This window comes from Mangifera indica, unplaced genomic scaffold (assembly GCF_011075055.1).
Source record: "Mangifera indica cultivar Alphonso unplaced genomic scaffold, CATAS_Mindica_2.1 Un_0002, whole genome shotgun sequence".
Classification (NCBI taxonomy): Eukaryota; Viridiplantae; Streptophyta; class Magnoliopsida; order Sapindales; family Anacardiaceae; genus Mangifera; species Mangifera indica.
This window is the reverse complement of record NW_025401094.1, coordinates 543,321-558,171: the sequence shown is the minus strand read 5'-3', so window position 1 is coordinate 558,171 and position 14,851 is coordinate 543,321. Positions and strand designations below refer to the sequence as shown.

The 14,851-nt window shown below is 29.6% G+C and overlaps 1 protein-coding gene and 1 long non-coding RNA gene across 7 annotated transcripts; both read right to left on the bottom strand.

Annotated features, from left to right (window-relative positions):
• Positions 1 to 1,560: 1,560 nt before the first annotated feature.
• Positions 1,561 to 3,241, bottom strand: LOC123205135. Its single transcript, XR_006499795.1, has 2 exons — positions 2,465 to 3,241; positions 1,561 to 2,032 (listed from the first exon to the last, which is right to left on the bottom strand). It is a non-coding gene; the product is annotated as an uncharacterized LOC123205135 (long non-coding RNA).
• A 5,131-nt stretch (positions 3,242 to 8,372) lies between these two features.
• LOC123205131 (pleiotropic drug resistance protein 3-like) lies at positions 8,373 to 13,478 on the bottom strand. Of its 6 annotated transcripts, none has more exons than XR_006499784.1 (7): positions 13,093 to 13,478; positions 12,918 to 12,985; positions 10,830 to 10,994; positions 9,949 to 10,104; positions 9,767 to 9,840; positions 9,273 to 9,595; positions 8,373 to 8,660 (listed from the first exon to the last, which is right to left on the bottom strand). XR_006499784.1 is itself a non-coding variant. In XM_044621989.1 (7 exons), exons 4-7 carry the CDS (start codon positions 9,836 to 9,838, stop codon positions 8,593 to 8,595), a joined length of 288 nt encoding a protein of 95 aa, XP_044477924.1. In that variant the 5' UTR covers positions 9,839 to 9,840; positions 9,949 to 10,104; positions 10,830 to 10,994; positions 12,918 to 13,071; the 3' UTR covers positions 8,373 to 8,592. The 6 variants fall into 6 exon arrangements, 2 of the variants coding, with proteins under 2 accessions (XP_044477924.1, XP_044477925.1); XR_006499787.1 differs by having other exon boundaries at positions 8,373 to 8,667; positions 9,505 to 9,595; XR_006499786.1 differs by having other exon boundaries at positions 9,505 to 9,595.
• Positions 13,479 to 14,851: the final 1,373 nt, after the last annotated feature.

Genomic DNA, 14,851 nt, shown 5'->3' with positions numbered 1-14,851 from the left:
TTTACGTAAAAAAAAGTGAGTAAAGAATAAAACTTAGCTTTTATATAGATTAAATAAATTTATTTATATAAATTATGATAATAATTTTTAATTAAATGATATAATTATTTTTTATTTTATAATTATTTATTGATATCAAGTTATAAAAATAAATTTATATAATTTATTTATTTATATATATAATATTATTAAAAGATAATTAATTGTGAAAAAAAATCTTTAAAATTTAAAATAAAAATATCTTGATTGGATATATATATATATATAAAATCTTTCTTAAATGTTGAAGGATTAAAAAAGAAAATTTTCTGTAGGGAAAATTTTCTATAACTTTCTCCCCTATAAATGTAATCTTTCTTTCCTACTTTTTTTTTATTTCATATCACATAAACTCATTTATATCTTTTAAGAAGAAGCTACATGACAAAAACTACTCTTCCAACTGTAAAAATGAAAATATCTTGACTCAAAATATGAAAAAATCTTTTTGATTGTTGAGGAGGTCAACAAAGCTGATATTAATTGTCAGTATAGATTAACAATTAAAGAATTATTTTTTGAACATGATTAATTACGATAACTCATATAATTATAATAATATAGTTAATAACTTATTGTATGATTGTGTTAGTGTACAATATAATATTTTTTATGTTAAATTTCATGGTTGAATCTAATATGAAGACGTATTGTTCATGTGGTGCACAAATATAAAGTTAGTCATGTTTTGTTCATAAAGACTATATTAGTCATATGTTTATATATGTAAAGTGGAATGATAATCAAGATGTGATATGTTAATTCGAAGTTATTGGATTTAAAGTATCACTGACTTAGGAATTATCTGATTTCGTACGGAAAATCATTCACAAAGGCACAAATAGCAACCACCAGAAAATTAACACTTGCACTGAAATCAGAACTTTATGTAATGTCTGAATCAAAATAACTTATCTCGCCATCCAGTTAGTAAAACTTAGCCTTAAATGATCCCCAATTCCACGCGGTACTTAACACTCCACATTGTTCCCCCAAATCTAACCCATTAACATTACTAAATTTCTCTTTTTGTTTAGTCTATTCATCTTGCAGGTTAGCGTACTTACTGATTTTGTTTATGAAGTGCAGCTTCATTATGCAATTTCTCTTTCTTTGTTTAATCTATTCGTCTTGCATGTTAGCGTACTTATTCAGTTTGTGAAATACGAATCAGTTACTAGACCTTGAAGGGATTTCAAGGTTAGGGAGTAAAAGGATTTCAACAACAAAATATGAAAATAAGTAATTGTCTACCAGAGAGTTTTAGAAATAAGTTAACTGAACAGTAAGTCTTATTAATTTCAGCTTCTAATTGAATTGTTTAGTGGATTTTATTTGTTGGAATTGGCCCATAGATGTATGGCATGTTGAACTTAGCCAAACTACGTCAAAAATTGCTAATATTGGCTACGTGTAAAGATTGGTTTGTTACCAACACAATCTAAGCCAAGTACAAATTAAACATTTAGTGAATATTGATAAATAAATAATATGAAGATATATAAAAGCAGAAACAGGAGATGAAAGAAGGCCCTCTAATTCTCTGCCTTAAACTGAAGCAAATGAAACACAAAATTCACAATTTCAAACAACATTTCAAGCAAATCACGATTTAAAACTATAACATCATATACATCCTCAGTGAAACTTTCCTGAGATCACATTGAATCCACTTGTTGCCCAAAGTTCAAACAAAAATGACACCAATTTTCAACTTGTAATCTACTTGAAGCGTCATTGACATCATTTCACACTAATTTTTCTGATCGTTGGTAACAGATTCAGCAACAAGTTGCCAATCTCCGTGAAATTAAAAAATTAAAAAAAAATCCACACTTATGTTTTATTAGTATGCAGATTCAGCAGCAAATTCAAGTGTTTCCCTCAGTCATTTCAGCAATATGTAGATCCTCTTAGCTTAGATAAGCTGTTGTTTTCTGAGGAACAAACTCATCCAACCGGTAACCACTGTAGGAAACTTTTCCCCCGTTACCTTTAAAGAAAGCAGAAGCAAAGCTTAGTACATTGGGAAAGCAAACTATGATAATACACCATAGAGAAGTAAATTAGCTGAAGAAATTCGAACTGAGATAACTGAAACTGTTTTATCTTGCATCAAGCTAAAAGTAAATAAACATATGACTACAAATAGACTTGATATTCTCCCTTCAATATAAAGGAGAGAAACCTTTGGTTTGTGCAGCAGAATACAACAGCATAGTAGAAGAGATATAATCAAACACTAGAAAATGAGGAAACCTATCAAAGAAGTGTACTTGTGATGCCTTGAGCTTTTCTTTTATGATTCTATCATGTTTAAACAAGTTGGATATATGGTTATAGATTCATGCATCTGACTGATACTCAAGCCGGTAACATTCCAAATGTATTTAAAATGATGCTGAGTTACAAAGCTTTCTGAAACCTTTAGAGATTTGTAAGGAGTTCCTGAGAGTGTCAGAACACCAACATCAGTCTGGAAGGTCTACCATAAGTGGCGTGAGAGAAAGTGCAGGGATTATCACACTAGGGGACCACAGCTGGAATTAGAGAGTTTTTTAATTATGAGAAGAGACATGTGGCTCAAGAAGGACGACGCGTCGGTTAGGCAAAGAACATAATGAGGGGAAATGAGGGAAGAGAAGAGAAAAAAAATCTCTGTTTTCATTATGGAGAGGCCTGGCCTCTCAAAAGCCAGCTTATAGTGTTTTCAATTCAGTTTTTGTATTTGAATATTGTAGTGGTTGATGAGTAATAAAGATGATGAGTTTCATTTCCTACTCTTTGTTGGTTTTTCTCTGTTTACAGTTCCATTGTTGGATTGTTTGAACCCTTGTGATTTGTCAATTTGAGTATGGGTAGAAAGAAAACAAAACATTCATTCTCTTCTTATTTTGTGGAGAGGGAAGAACCTGGTGTTTGTGAGAAGCAGAGTTGAGAGGGAGGTTGGAAAATCACTGGACTTGCAGATTGGGAGGTAGCCATGTCGGAATCATCGGAAAATAACCAGGTTCCTACAGAGAGCCTTTAAAAGTGTGGTCTTCCTGCAACTTGGGGGCCAAGCAGATGAATCATCCTGCAATAATTCAAGCACACTTAAGTGCACATTCCTCGGGAGCCTTTTAAACATTCCTTCACAAAAATTCTAGCAGAAAAGAGGCTTTCCGCATCATATTCTGAAGCCAAATGGAATTAAGTCAGCTCTAATAGTGCACATTCAATTACATCTTTATGTATATCACCCTTTTTAATTTAATAGTAATAATTATTAATAATTAATCAAGATTAAAATAAGTTAAAAAATTGAATTATCGGTCAAGATTAGGGCAATGAAAGTGATTAATTGGAAAGCGTGTTTGATACGGTGGAATTGTGGGATTTTTTATTTATTAAGCTGACACCTGATCTACGGGTTATGATGATAGTATTATTTATAGGGAATGCCACTTGCAATTATTATTTAAATATTTTTAAATTTATTTTTTTTAATTTATGCATGTGATGGGCACGTGATCTATGGTTGAGTTTGTTGTTTAGTTTTAATTTTTTTTTTTAAGTCAATCAAGGATAAAGAGGTTGGAGTAAGGATTATTAGAATTTATAGATGATATTTACGTGAAATATTTTAAAAGTTCATTTTACTAATTTTCCAAAACAGAAAATCAATCTAAGACAAATGGTTACTTTTGAATAGGAAAATTTTATTCATGGAATTAAAATATTTGGGGATAAGGTATTAGTTAATTTAGAATATGTTATGATTTTAAAGTAAGAATGGAATGATATTATGTATGATGTGTTAAGCACGTTCAAATTTAATTCATGATGAAGACTTTAATATAAAACATTAAACTCAACCTCTTAATTTTAGGCACGTGTGTTAATAATAAATTACAACATTAAAAAGCACATTTTTTAACATATGTATATTTTGACATAACATTTTTTTCAGAACAACTCATACCATAAGAAAGTGCAAAAGGAATACAAAATAATATATTCACTGAAACAATAATGTATTCACCAAAACTAAATTTCCATTCTCTTATTGTATACTTAGCGTGTGTTTAGTTTTGATAATTTATTATTATTAAAAATATAATATTATAAAAAATAAATTATTATTATATTTAATTATTTTAAAATATTATTTTACTTAAATACTCAATTATTTTAAAATATTTTTTATATTATTTGATATATTAATTTAAAATAAGAGTATTTTTATTTATAAAAATTAATAAATAAATATAAAATAATAATAAAATCAAGATTATTTGGATAACCTTTTAATATCTAAGTAGACTATAGTAATCAAAGTATCTTTATATTATCATTAGTCAATAAATTTACGTATTGTATATGTTTGTCGTATTTTATTATTTTAAACATATTTAATCATATCTTTAAACCCTAAATTATATGAAACATATATTTTATATACTTATTATACCAAATTGGCATTATAAGTTGTCATATTCTTTTAATTTTTTTAGATAAAAAATAAAATAATATTATTTTACCATATACAAAATAACCATATTTTATATAAAATATATAAAACTCATTTCTAATCATCACAAATTGTGTTTTTTTTTTCCCTTTTAAAATCAAAATCCCTTATGAGAGAAAAAAAACTCTATAGCTTAATATGAACATGATGAATTTATTATAACTTTGTAGGAAATAACTGATTAAAGTGAAGTCCCACCACGTGAACAAAATAATATTTATTAAAGTAAGAAAAAGAGGATTGTATTGTAGAATTGATCACTGCGTTCATTTGTTGTGGGGGAAAATGAAAATAGAGTGTCCTTGTATAATTTTGTATACAAATAATAGTATGTGATTTTATAATTAGGTATTATTTTTTTTCTAATTTAAAATTACTTAATTATATAAAAATATGTTATTATTTATATATAAAATTATACGTATTATTTATACATATAACACTTCTCTATTTAAAATAAATATACATGAATAAGTTACTATAATAATAGATAATTAATGGAATAAAATCAAAGACATTAGCCCCACAAAAACCATTGTCTTTAAATGGTAAAAATTAAAAAATTTCGATTGAAAATATGGAAAAATCTTTCATGATTGCTAAGGAAATAAAATAGGAAATTTCATATAGAAATGCCCTTTCTTCTTTTTCAAAGTGAGGAGATAGAATAAAGTTTTTGATTATATAGACTAAATTAGACTCTCATTCATCTTTATCTTCTCATGCTGGATTTCCACCGCTATCATTCTTCTTTGCTTTTTCTGATTTCATACCTCAGAAACTCATCTGCATTTTCCAAAAAGTTGTCGTATGAAACTGACTCTACATTTCAAATTAATATATGATTAATTCATTTTCTTAACCTTGCTTTTTCTTACTTTCATTCTTACTTTACTAAATTACAATTCTATAAATTGTTTGTTAAATTATTTTTAGAACAGTAATTTTAAAATTTTAAAATTTTTTGTTTTTGTCTATTATCTATGAAATTGCATCACTAAGATTAATCTTATTCAATTTGTTATGCAAACTCCTATAGCTAATAAGTGAATTGTGAACGCGTGTAAGTTATCAGTCCCAAAAAAAAAAAGACATTAACAAAACATTTTTTAGACATTGGAGAAAGATTTACATTGGTTCAATTATTTCAAATCTTATTTTTGTACCTACTTTTTCAAATTGTTATCATTTTTGCCTCGTCCCTTTTTCATTAGTAAAGCGGACAATATGACACAAAAATATCATAAATAAAAAAACTTTAACTAACTCATTTTGACTCATTGATCAGTTTAATTTTGAATTAAATTTAAAATAAAATTTTTATTTAATAATTTTTTTATTTTATCAGTAAATTTATTTATTATTGATATTATTTATTTTATTAAAAATATTATTTATTTATTGGTATTCTTTAATAATATTTTTAATCAATTTGAGAAAATTTAATTTCAAATTAATTATTATAAATGCAAACTAAATTTAAATTAATTTATATTTGAATTTAATTTGACTCAAAAATAATTTTAATTGTTTTTTTTAATTTATGGACACTTCTATTGTGACAATAGTTATACTCTTCAAATGTATTAATAGAAAATATTTTTCAAAAAAGTACAATAGAAAATTTTGTGTTGAAAGATTAAAAATTTTTTTTTCCTTCAGATTTTGGAGGCTATATATGACTTTCATCCATTTCATTTTTGGATCTCCATTGTCATAAATATAATATACGTCCTATTATCCCTGAAACTTTTTTTTTTTGCTTAAATAACCTTTTAAAGGTAAATTATATCTTTTTTTTAAAACTAAATTCAAATTATCTTTAATTTTATTCAATAAACTTGAATAGAATTAATTTTTATTTTACTTGTAATTTACACGAAAATCAATGAGATAAAAATTTGGCTAAGTTTGGATACATTGTATCCAGCTAAAAAGTGGATAAAAGATTGATACAAAATAAAAATTCTACCAATTTTAATTGATTTGATCACTTGGCTCATTAATTTTCGTAAAAATTAAGTGAATAAAACTAAGTTTTTATATAGATTAAATAAATTTATTTACATAAATTAAGATGATAATTTTTAATTAAATAATATAAATATTTTTTTATTTTATAATTATTTATTGATATCAAATTATAAAAGTAAATTTATATAATTTATTTATTTATATATATAATATTATTAAAAGATAATTAATTGAGAAAAAACATCTTTAAAAGTTAAAATAAAAATATCTTGATTGAAAATATATATAAAAAAGTTTTCCTTAATTGTTGAAGGGTTAAAATAGAAAATAATCTGTAGAAAAATTTTGCATGACTCTCTTTTATCTTCACCCTTACATCCTTATATGACTGGTTTACATTGTAATTTTCTCCGTTATAAATGTAATTTTTCTTCCCTATTTTTTTCTTATTTCATACCTCATAAACTCATTTGTTTATTTTATGAAGTACGCATATAACAGAGACTACTCTTCCAACCGTAAAAATAAAAATATCTTGACTCAAAATATAAAAAGATTTTTTTGATTGTTGAGGAGGTAAACGAAACTGATATTAATTGTCATGTCACTATAACATTACTATAGATTAACAATTAAGAAATTATTTTTTGAACGTGACTAATTACGATAAATCATATAGTTATGATAATATAGTCAATAACTTATTGTATAATTGTGCTAGTGTACATTGTAATCTTGTTTATTTAAGATTTTATGGTCATATCTAATATGAATACGTATAATTCATATGGTACACAAATATAAAGTTAGTCATGTTTTATTCAGAAAGAGTATATTGGTCATATGTTATATATACGTAGAGTGGAATGATAATCAAAATGTGATATGTTGATTCAAAGTTACTGGATTTAGGGTACCACTAACTTAGGAATTATCTGATTTCGTACGGAAAATACTCACAAAGGCACGGATAGCAACCACCAGAAAATTAACACTTGCACTGGAATCAGAACTTTATGCAATGTCGGAATCAAAATAACTTATCTCGCCATCCAATTAGTAAAACTTAGCCTCAAATGATCCCCAATTCCACCCGGTACTTAACACTCCACATTGTTCCCCCAAATCTAACCCATTAACATTACTAAATTTCTATGTTTGTTTAGTCTATTCATCTTGCAGGTTAGCGTACTTAACTGATTTTGTTCATTAAGTGCAGCTTCATTATGCAATTTCTCTTTCTTTGTTTAATCTATTCGTCCTGCATGTTAGCGTACTTATTCAGTTTGTGAAATACGAATCAGTTACTAGACCTTAAAGGGATTTCAAGTTTAGGGAGTAAAAGGATTTCAACAACAAAATATGAAAATAAGTAGTTGTCTACCAGAGAGTTTTAGAAATAAGTTAACTGAACATTAAGTCTTATTAATTTCAGCTTCTAGTTGAATGGTTTAGTGGATTTTATTTGTTGGATTTGGTCCACAGATGTATGGCATGTTGTACTTAGCCAAACTATGTCAAAAATTGCTAATATTGACTGCGTGTAAAGATGTGTTTATTACCAATACAATCTAAGCTAAATACAAATTAAACCCATGTCATTCACATTCAGTGAAACTTTCCATAAATAAATAATATGAAAGATATATAAAAGCAGAAACAGGAGATGAAAGATGGCCCTCTAATTCTCTGCCTTAAACTGATGCAAACGAAGCACAAAATTCACAATTTTCAAACAAAATTTCAAGCAAATCCTGATTTAAAACTATAACATCGTATACATCCTCAGTCAAAATTTCCCGAGATCACATTGCGTCCACTTGTTGCCCAGAGCTCAAACAAAAAATGACACCAAGTTTCAACTTGTAATCTACTTGAAGCGTCATTGAAATCATTTGACACTAATTTTTCTGATCGTTGGTAACAGATTCAGCAACAAGTTGCCAATATCTGTGAAATTAAAAAATAAAAAAAAAATCCATACTTATGTTTTATTAGTATGCAGATTCAGCAGCAAATTCAAGTGTTTCCCTCAGTCATTTCAGCAATATGCAGATCCTCTTAGCTTATATAAGCTGGTGCTTTCTGGGAAACAAACTCATCCAACCAGTAACCATTGTAGGAAACTTTTCCCCTGTTACCTTCGAAGAAAGCAGAAGCAAAACTGAGTACAATGGGAAAAAAAACTATGATAGTACACCATGGAGAAGTAAATTAGCTGAAGAAAATCGAACTAAGATAACTGAAACTGTTTTATCTTGCATTAAGCTAAAAGTAACTAAACATATGACTACAAATAGACTTGATATTCTCTCTTCAACATAAAGGAGAGAAACCTTTGGTTTGTGCAGCAGAATACAACAGCACAGTAGAAGAGGTATAATCAAACACTAGAAAATGAGGAAACCTATCAAAGAAGTGTGCTTGTGATGCCTTAAGCTTTTCTTTTATGATTCTATCATGTTTAAACAAGTTGGATATATAGTTATAGCTTCATGCATATGACTGATACTAGTATTTAAAATTAGGAAACCTACGATTAATTTGAAAGTACAAATTAAACCCGTATACTTCACATTTAGTGAAACTTTCAATAAATAAATAATATGAAAGATACATAAAAGCAGAAACAAGAGATGAAAGATGGCCCTCTAATCCGCTGGCTTAAACTGAAGCAAATGAAACACAAAATTCACAATTTCAAACAAATCACAATTGAAAACTATAACAAGGAAGGAGACTTCACTGGAGTCATATCGCCGATAGCCACCAAGGAAGGAGACACCTAACAGATATGCATCAGCTGCAGCAGATAAGCAATAATCTGATTTGCAGTTGAACTGTCTAAACCATTTCATATTTCATCCATAAATAAGTTTTTGTGGACACAACAATCTGCTGCAGGCATCTATTCCTTTCAATCATCTACACTATAAACATTACTATCAAGTGGAGCAGATGCATTTATAGAAAATTACCAGTACTCAGTCTCCTCTTTTGACCTCCAGAGATGCCTCTTCTCATCTCATCTCCCACCGTTGTGTCACCAAAAATATCAAGTTCAAGGACCTGGGATGTCCGAAGACAGTTAAAACATGATCTGTTTGAAGGGTTGCTTTTGGTCCTTTGCTAGAAATTGGCAGTAATAACTACCATTGCCATGAATATTTCACACATGTAGCAACAACATATAGAACAAAACATCAGATATAAACAAGACATCAAATATAAAGAAGATACCTTCATGAAAGTATCTATATCTACATCCGGAACAATTCCTGACTCCTCTCTTTTATGGACTTCCATCATCATATCTGTACAAGCAGAAAAAAAATAATTGCTCTGTACATACCAACAACTTGTGGGAATTGATAAGGTGGCTATGATTAAAACTTAATTGAATTAAATCTAAGGAAGCCTACTTCCTCAGTTTCCAAAACCAATTGGGCAGCAAATTCAAGTGTTTTCCTCAGTCATTTCAGCAATATGCAGATCCTCTTAGCTTATATAAGCTGGTGTTTTCTAGGGAACAAACTCATCCAACCGGTAACCATTGTAGGAAACTTTTTCCCTGTTACCTTTGAAGAAAGCAGAAGCAAAACTCAGTATGTTGAGAAAGCAAACTATGATAGTACACCATAGAGAAGTAAATTAGCTGAAGAAAATAGAAGCAAAACTGAGTAAATAAGGAAATTAAACTAAGATAACTAAAACTGTTTTATCTTGCATCAAGCTGAAAGTAAATAAACATATGACTACAAATAGACTTGATATTCTCTCTTCAATATAAAGGAGAGAAACCTTTGGTTTGTGCAGCAGAATACAACAGTACAGTAGAAGAGGTAAAATCAAACACTAGAGAATTAGGAAACCCATCAAAGAAGTGTACTTGTGATGCCTTGAGCTTTTCTTTTATGATTCTATCATGTTTAAACAAGTTGGATATATAGTTATAGATTCATGCATATGAGTGATACTCGTATTTAAAATGATGGTGAGGTACAAAGAAATTCTGAAACGTTTAGCGATTTGTAAGGAGTTCCTGAGAGAGTGTTAGAACACCAACATCAGTCTGGAAGGTCTAACATAAGTGGCATGAGAGAAAGTGCAGGGGATCATCACACTAGGGGACAACAGATGAGTAATACAGATGATGAGTTTCATTTCATACTCTTTGATATTTTTTCTCTGTTTACATTTCCATTGTTGGATTGTTTGAAGCCTTTGTGATTTGTAAATTTGAGTCTAGGTAGAGAGAAAACAAAACACTCATTCCCTTCTTGCTTTGTGGAGAGGGAAGAACCTGGTGTTCGTGAGAAGCAGAGCTGAGAGGGAGGTTGGAAAATCACTGGACTTGCAGATTGGGATGTAATCATCTCGGAATCATTGGAAAATAACCAGGTTCCTAACAGAAAGCCTTTAAAAGTGTGGTCTTCCTGCAACTTGAGGGCCAAGCAAATGAATCATCCTGCAATAATTCAAGCACACTTAAGTGTACATTCCTCAGGAGCCTTTTAAACTTTCCTTCACAAAAATTCTAGCAGAAAAGAGGCTTTCTGCATCATATTCTGAAGCCAAATGGAATTAAGTCAGATCTAATAGAGCATATCAAAGTGAAACAACAAATTGTTAAATTATCACATACCAATTGGGTGACAAAAATCCTCCACATACATGGTTTCAGAAGTAAAACTTTTGCTAAGAAACTTAAATGTAAGGCATTTCTGTTAAATAATGTACAAGTTCCACCAAGAGGATATAAAACACATGGCAGTGTGATCCAAACATATTGGTTCTCACAAGGAATAATTTGAAAGCTATCTAAGCTTAAATTTATGAATTATTCAGTGGATAAGAAATTATATTCCTACAAAAAAGTTCACTACCTTCTCAGAAGTCAAGAAGCACAAAATAGAATTAGAAAGGTGAATGTATCCTTTATAAGTTAAAGGTAACATCAATTTATAACAAACCATTGGAATTTCACAATGGCAATTCAGCTAAATATATAATGGAAGATCAGCACGGTTGACCAAGAATGGATTATGTCAATTCACAAATGGAGTTAATTTTACTAACATTAAATCTTTCATATTACACTTCCGGCTTAGTGATGCCACGGATATCTTTAATAATGGTTACCTGAACCTGATTTGACTGTGAACCTATAAGTTCTAGGAGCAGTTATAAAACAGGGTTTCAATTTCAACTAACCAATGAAATCATTCAAAACTGTAAGTAAGCTGCATCTTAAAGAACTTTCAACAATGAAAAATGTAAGGTAAGGACTAATTAAAGCTTTCTGTAATAAAATTTTAAACATCATTCACAGCCAGATAAGCACCCCTAAGGATTCAATTTACGGCTCAACAAAAAATGAACAGAAGCAAATGTATAAGAGAATTCCATAGAGTTGTGAGGGGCTTTCTGTGAACAATCTGCCAATCAGCTTCCACACTCAAATTCTAATATCTCACCTCTACAGTTGGAAACTCCGCACAAACTCTTCAAAGATAAACCATTAACCGTTAAACACATGATAGACAACTACTGCATACAGTCTATTGATACTTAGAAACTGAAAATATATGACATTAACGATCTTAGCACTGAAAAATAAAGTAAAACCAATCTGCACAAAGAAAATTAACACTAGCTTATGAGTTCTTCAATTAAATAGACTTGTTAAAGTAAAGTACATTTGCTCAACTAAATGCTGAGTTTAAGTATCAAAAGGCAAACCAGTGGCTTGATATATCAAAAACTACGCTTCCAGTAAGAATATTAGTAAAGTTATAAACTTTCTTGCAAGACAAAATAATTACAACACAAGTACTTCAATTCGCTTATGAATACTTCAATCAAGTAGATTTCTTCTAAAAGTGAAGTAAATTTGGTTAATGGTGAGCTCAAACTTGACAAGATCACAAAAAAAAAAAAAAAAAAAAGAATTGAGATTTCAGTAAGCATATGAAGTTACCAGCATGTTCAGAACCCAGAACAATTACAACAGTACTACAATTAAGAACGTTCTTTTCAAGTGGACCACATTTCCTAAACTAGATGTTTGAGCTGAAACTTCATAAGACCACCATAAAAACCCAATATCTGAGTAAGAGCATTAACAAAGACACAAACTGCAAAGAGGCTATATTTTGAATGTCATGTAGTTAGGTCAACTGGAATTTTTCAGAGAATCCAATTTGTCATCAAAGAGAATAACACAATGAAAGTAAAAGCAGAAACTGTAGAGAATGAGTGTTGTTTTGATATCTGAAAAAGCGATTATGAATAAGATTGTGTTTGACAAATAATAATTAAAACGAAAACAAATTAATGTAATCTAAGCAAGCAAGCAAAGATAGATAGGGTACAGTAAGAGTAACAGTACCTGGCCCTAGACCACAGCTCAACTTGCCGTGGCTTCAGCTTCAACTTCATCACCAATTACTCCTGTTTCTGTAAAGGAGAGTTCAAGAAGTTAAAAGCAGAACATTTACTGTAAAAATGAGTTAAAGAAAGAACCAAAAAAAGAGAAAGGGTGAAGTTATAACGGGTTTAATCACATGGTATTGCCTGAAGCTTTCTTCAAGAAGACGAGATTGTTCTCTGGAGAGATGGAGCTTCTTCTTCGGACGACATCCATTGCTGCTTTCTTCTTCGTCTTCCATTCTTGCCGCCGTGTTCCAGTCCTCTTCTCCTCCCCCTGACGACACGTGGTTTATCTTCTACAGTGACATTAAACTTGTGTTAGTGTGGGTACAATGAAAGTTATACATGTGCAAAATTAACAGATGTAAGGGAATTGCGATATTTGAGAGTTCGGCCGTCAGAGACACTGAAGTAGAAGTAGGGGCCTGTGTTGGAAGGATCAAAAGCAAGAAAGAAACGGCATCCATTTGAAAAAGAAGATGTATCCATTTCAGAAAGGGATCTGTTTTTAATCATTAATTTTTCGTGGAAAATGAACTTTATATCGTTCTAATGTTAATTTTAACCGTCAAAATTGATGGAGAGGGGGGAAAATGAATATTTCAAACTTAAAAGGTGAACAACTTATTTTAGAAAAGTTTGGCATGTTTAAGCTTTTTCCAGGAAATGTCTTCTTCTCAAAGCATTTACACTCATATAATGATTCCAATGATTGGAAATTTAAAACGTAATTCTTAAAACAGAAGTATGTGAGACTTTCTAAAGCAAACAAGGACAACTTTTTCAATTTTTCAAAGACAATTGCATCTTTCTCTATATTTCCCTCGTTTGTTAATAATTCTATTATCATTTCACATATTTTTATTGATAATTTTTGTTGATACACTAAACTTTTGATTATTGAGGATGTTTTTAAGTTTTGCATTACATTGTAGCATGATATCTCTAAAGTTGTTAGATTTTCCAAAGATGACGAAGGTGGCAACAAAACCATCAAATTGTGACAATATTTTACATTTAAAGAACGAAAATTTTAAAGAATTGATGTGAATCAAAAGTTTTGTTTCCAAATACACTTTAAATTAAAAAATCCTTACAAATTTAGAACTTTTAATTTTTCAAGTGCTTCATCCTACTCCTCACCTTCTCTACACGAGAGTATCTCTTCATATGAACTTGCTTTTAATATGAATTCTTTAACATTGATAAATTTTTCGAAGGATATGAATTGAAATATGTGCATATTCATTCTTAATCAATTCAAGAGTTTCTACTTTGTCAAAGTTTTCTTTGAACTCTCTTGGCCAAATTGATATGATATCTCTTTCACTTAGTGTCAATTTCTTCAACTTGATATTAGGAAGCTCCATTACGTGCCCTGCTCCATTACTCATGCCGGGAGAAACTTGATTAGTTCAATTCCTAAAATAAGAAAATTTGAGAGTTCAACGCCTGCAATAAAAATAATATAATTCAGTTCCACTAATAATAGTTTGGTACCTCCAAGAAGTATTATCCCTATAAATCTTGATCTCTCTTAGTTCATTTTTTTTAAGTTTAATTTTTTTTTAAGCCAAAAGAAAATAAAACAGAGACGTATCAACCGTGTTTTTGCTGATCACATATCTACAAAAGTCAAGCAAATCGATGTAGTCCATAGGTTGTACCGCTCTGTTTGAATACACTAACTAGTGAACAGAATCCAAAGTTCTGCATTACTCAAGTGTATTCGAAAATATCCATACCACAGGGCAAAGCACTAACACCCAAATTTTAGATCCATGTCGTTGGAAGAGGGATGACCTTTCCAATGCTTGTGCTATCTGTTGGAGTTTGAAGTATAATTAGCTGAAGTTCATGTAATTACAGTTATTTGAACTATTTTTGTTTTGA

What these genes read in the sequence shown, in the direction of transcription:
- LOC123205131 (XM_044621989.1), bottom strand. Translation starts at nt 9,838, where the DNA reads ATGATGATGGAAGTCCATAAAAGAGAGGAGTCAGGAATTGTTCCGGAT. An exon ending in ATATAGATACTTTCATGAAG is followed by an intron (nt 9,596 to 9,766) that starts GTATCTTCTTTA and finishes CGGACATCCCAG; the next exon opens with GTCCTTGAACTTGATATTTT. An exon ending in AAAGAGGAGACTGAGTACTG is followed by an intron (nt 9,330 to 9,504) that starts GTAATTTTCTAT and finishes TATCTGCTGCAG; the next exon opens with CTGATGCATATCTGTTAGGT.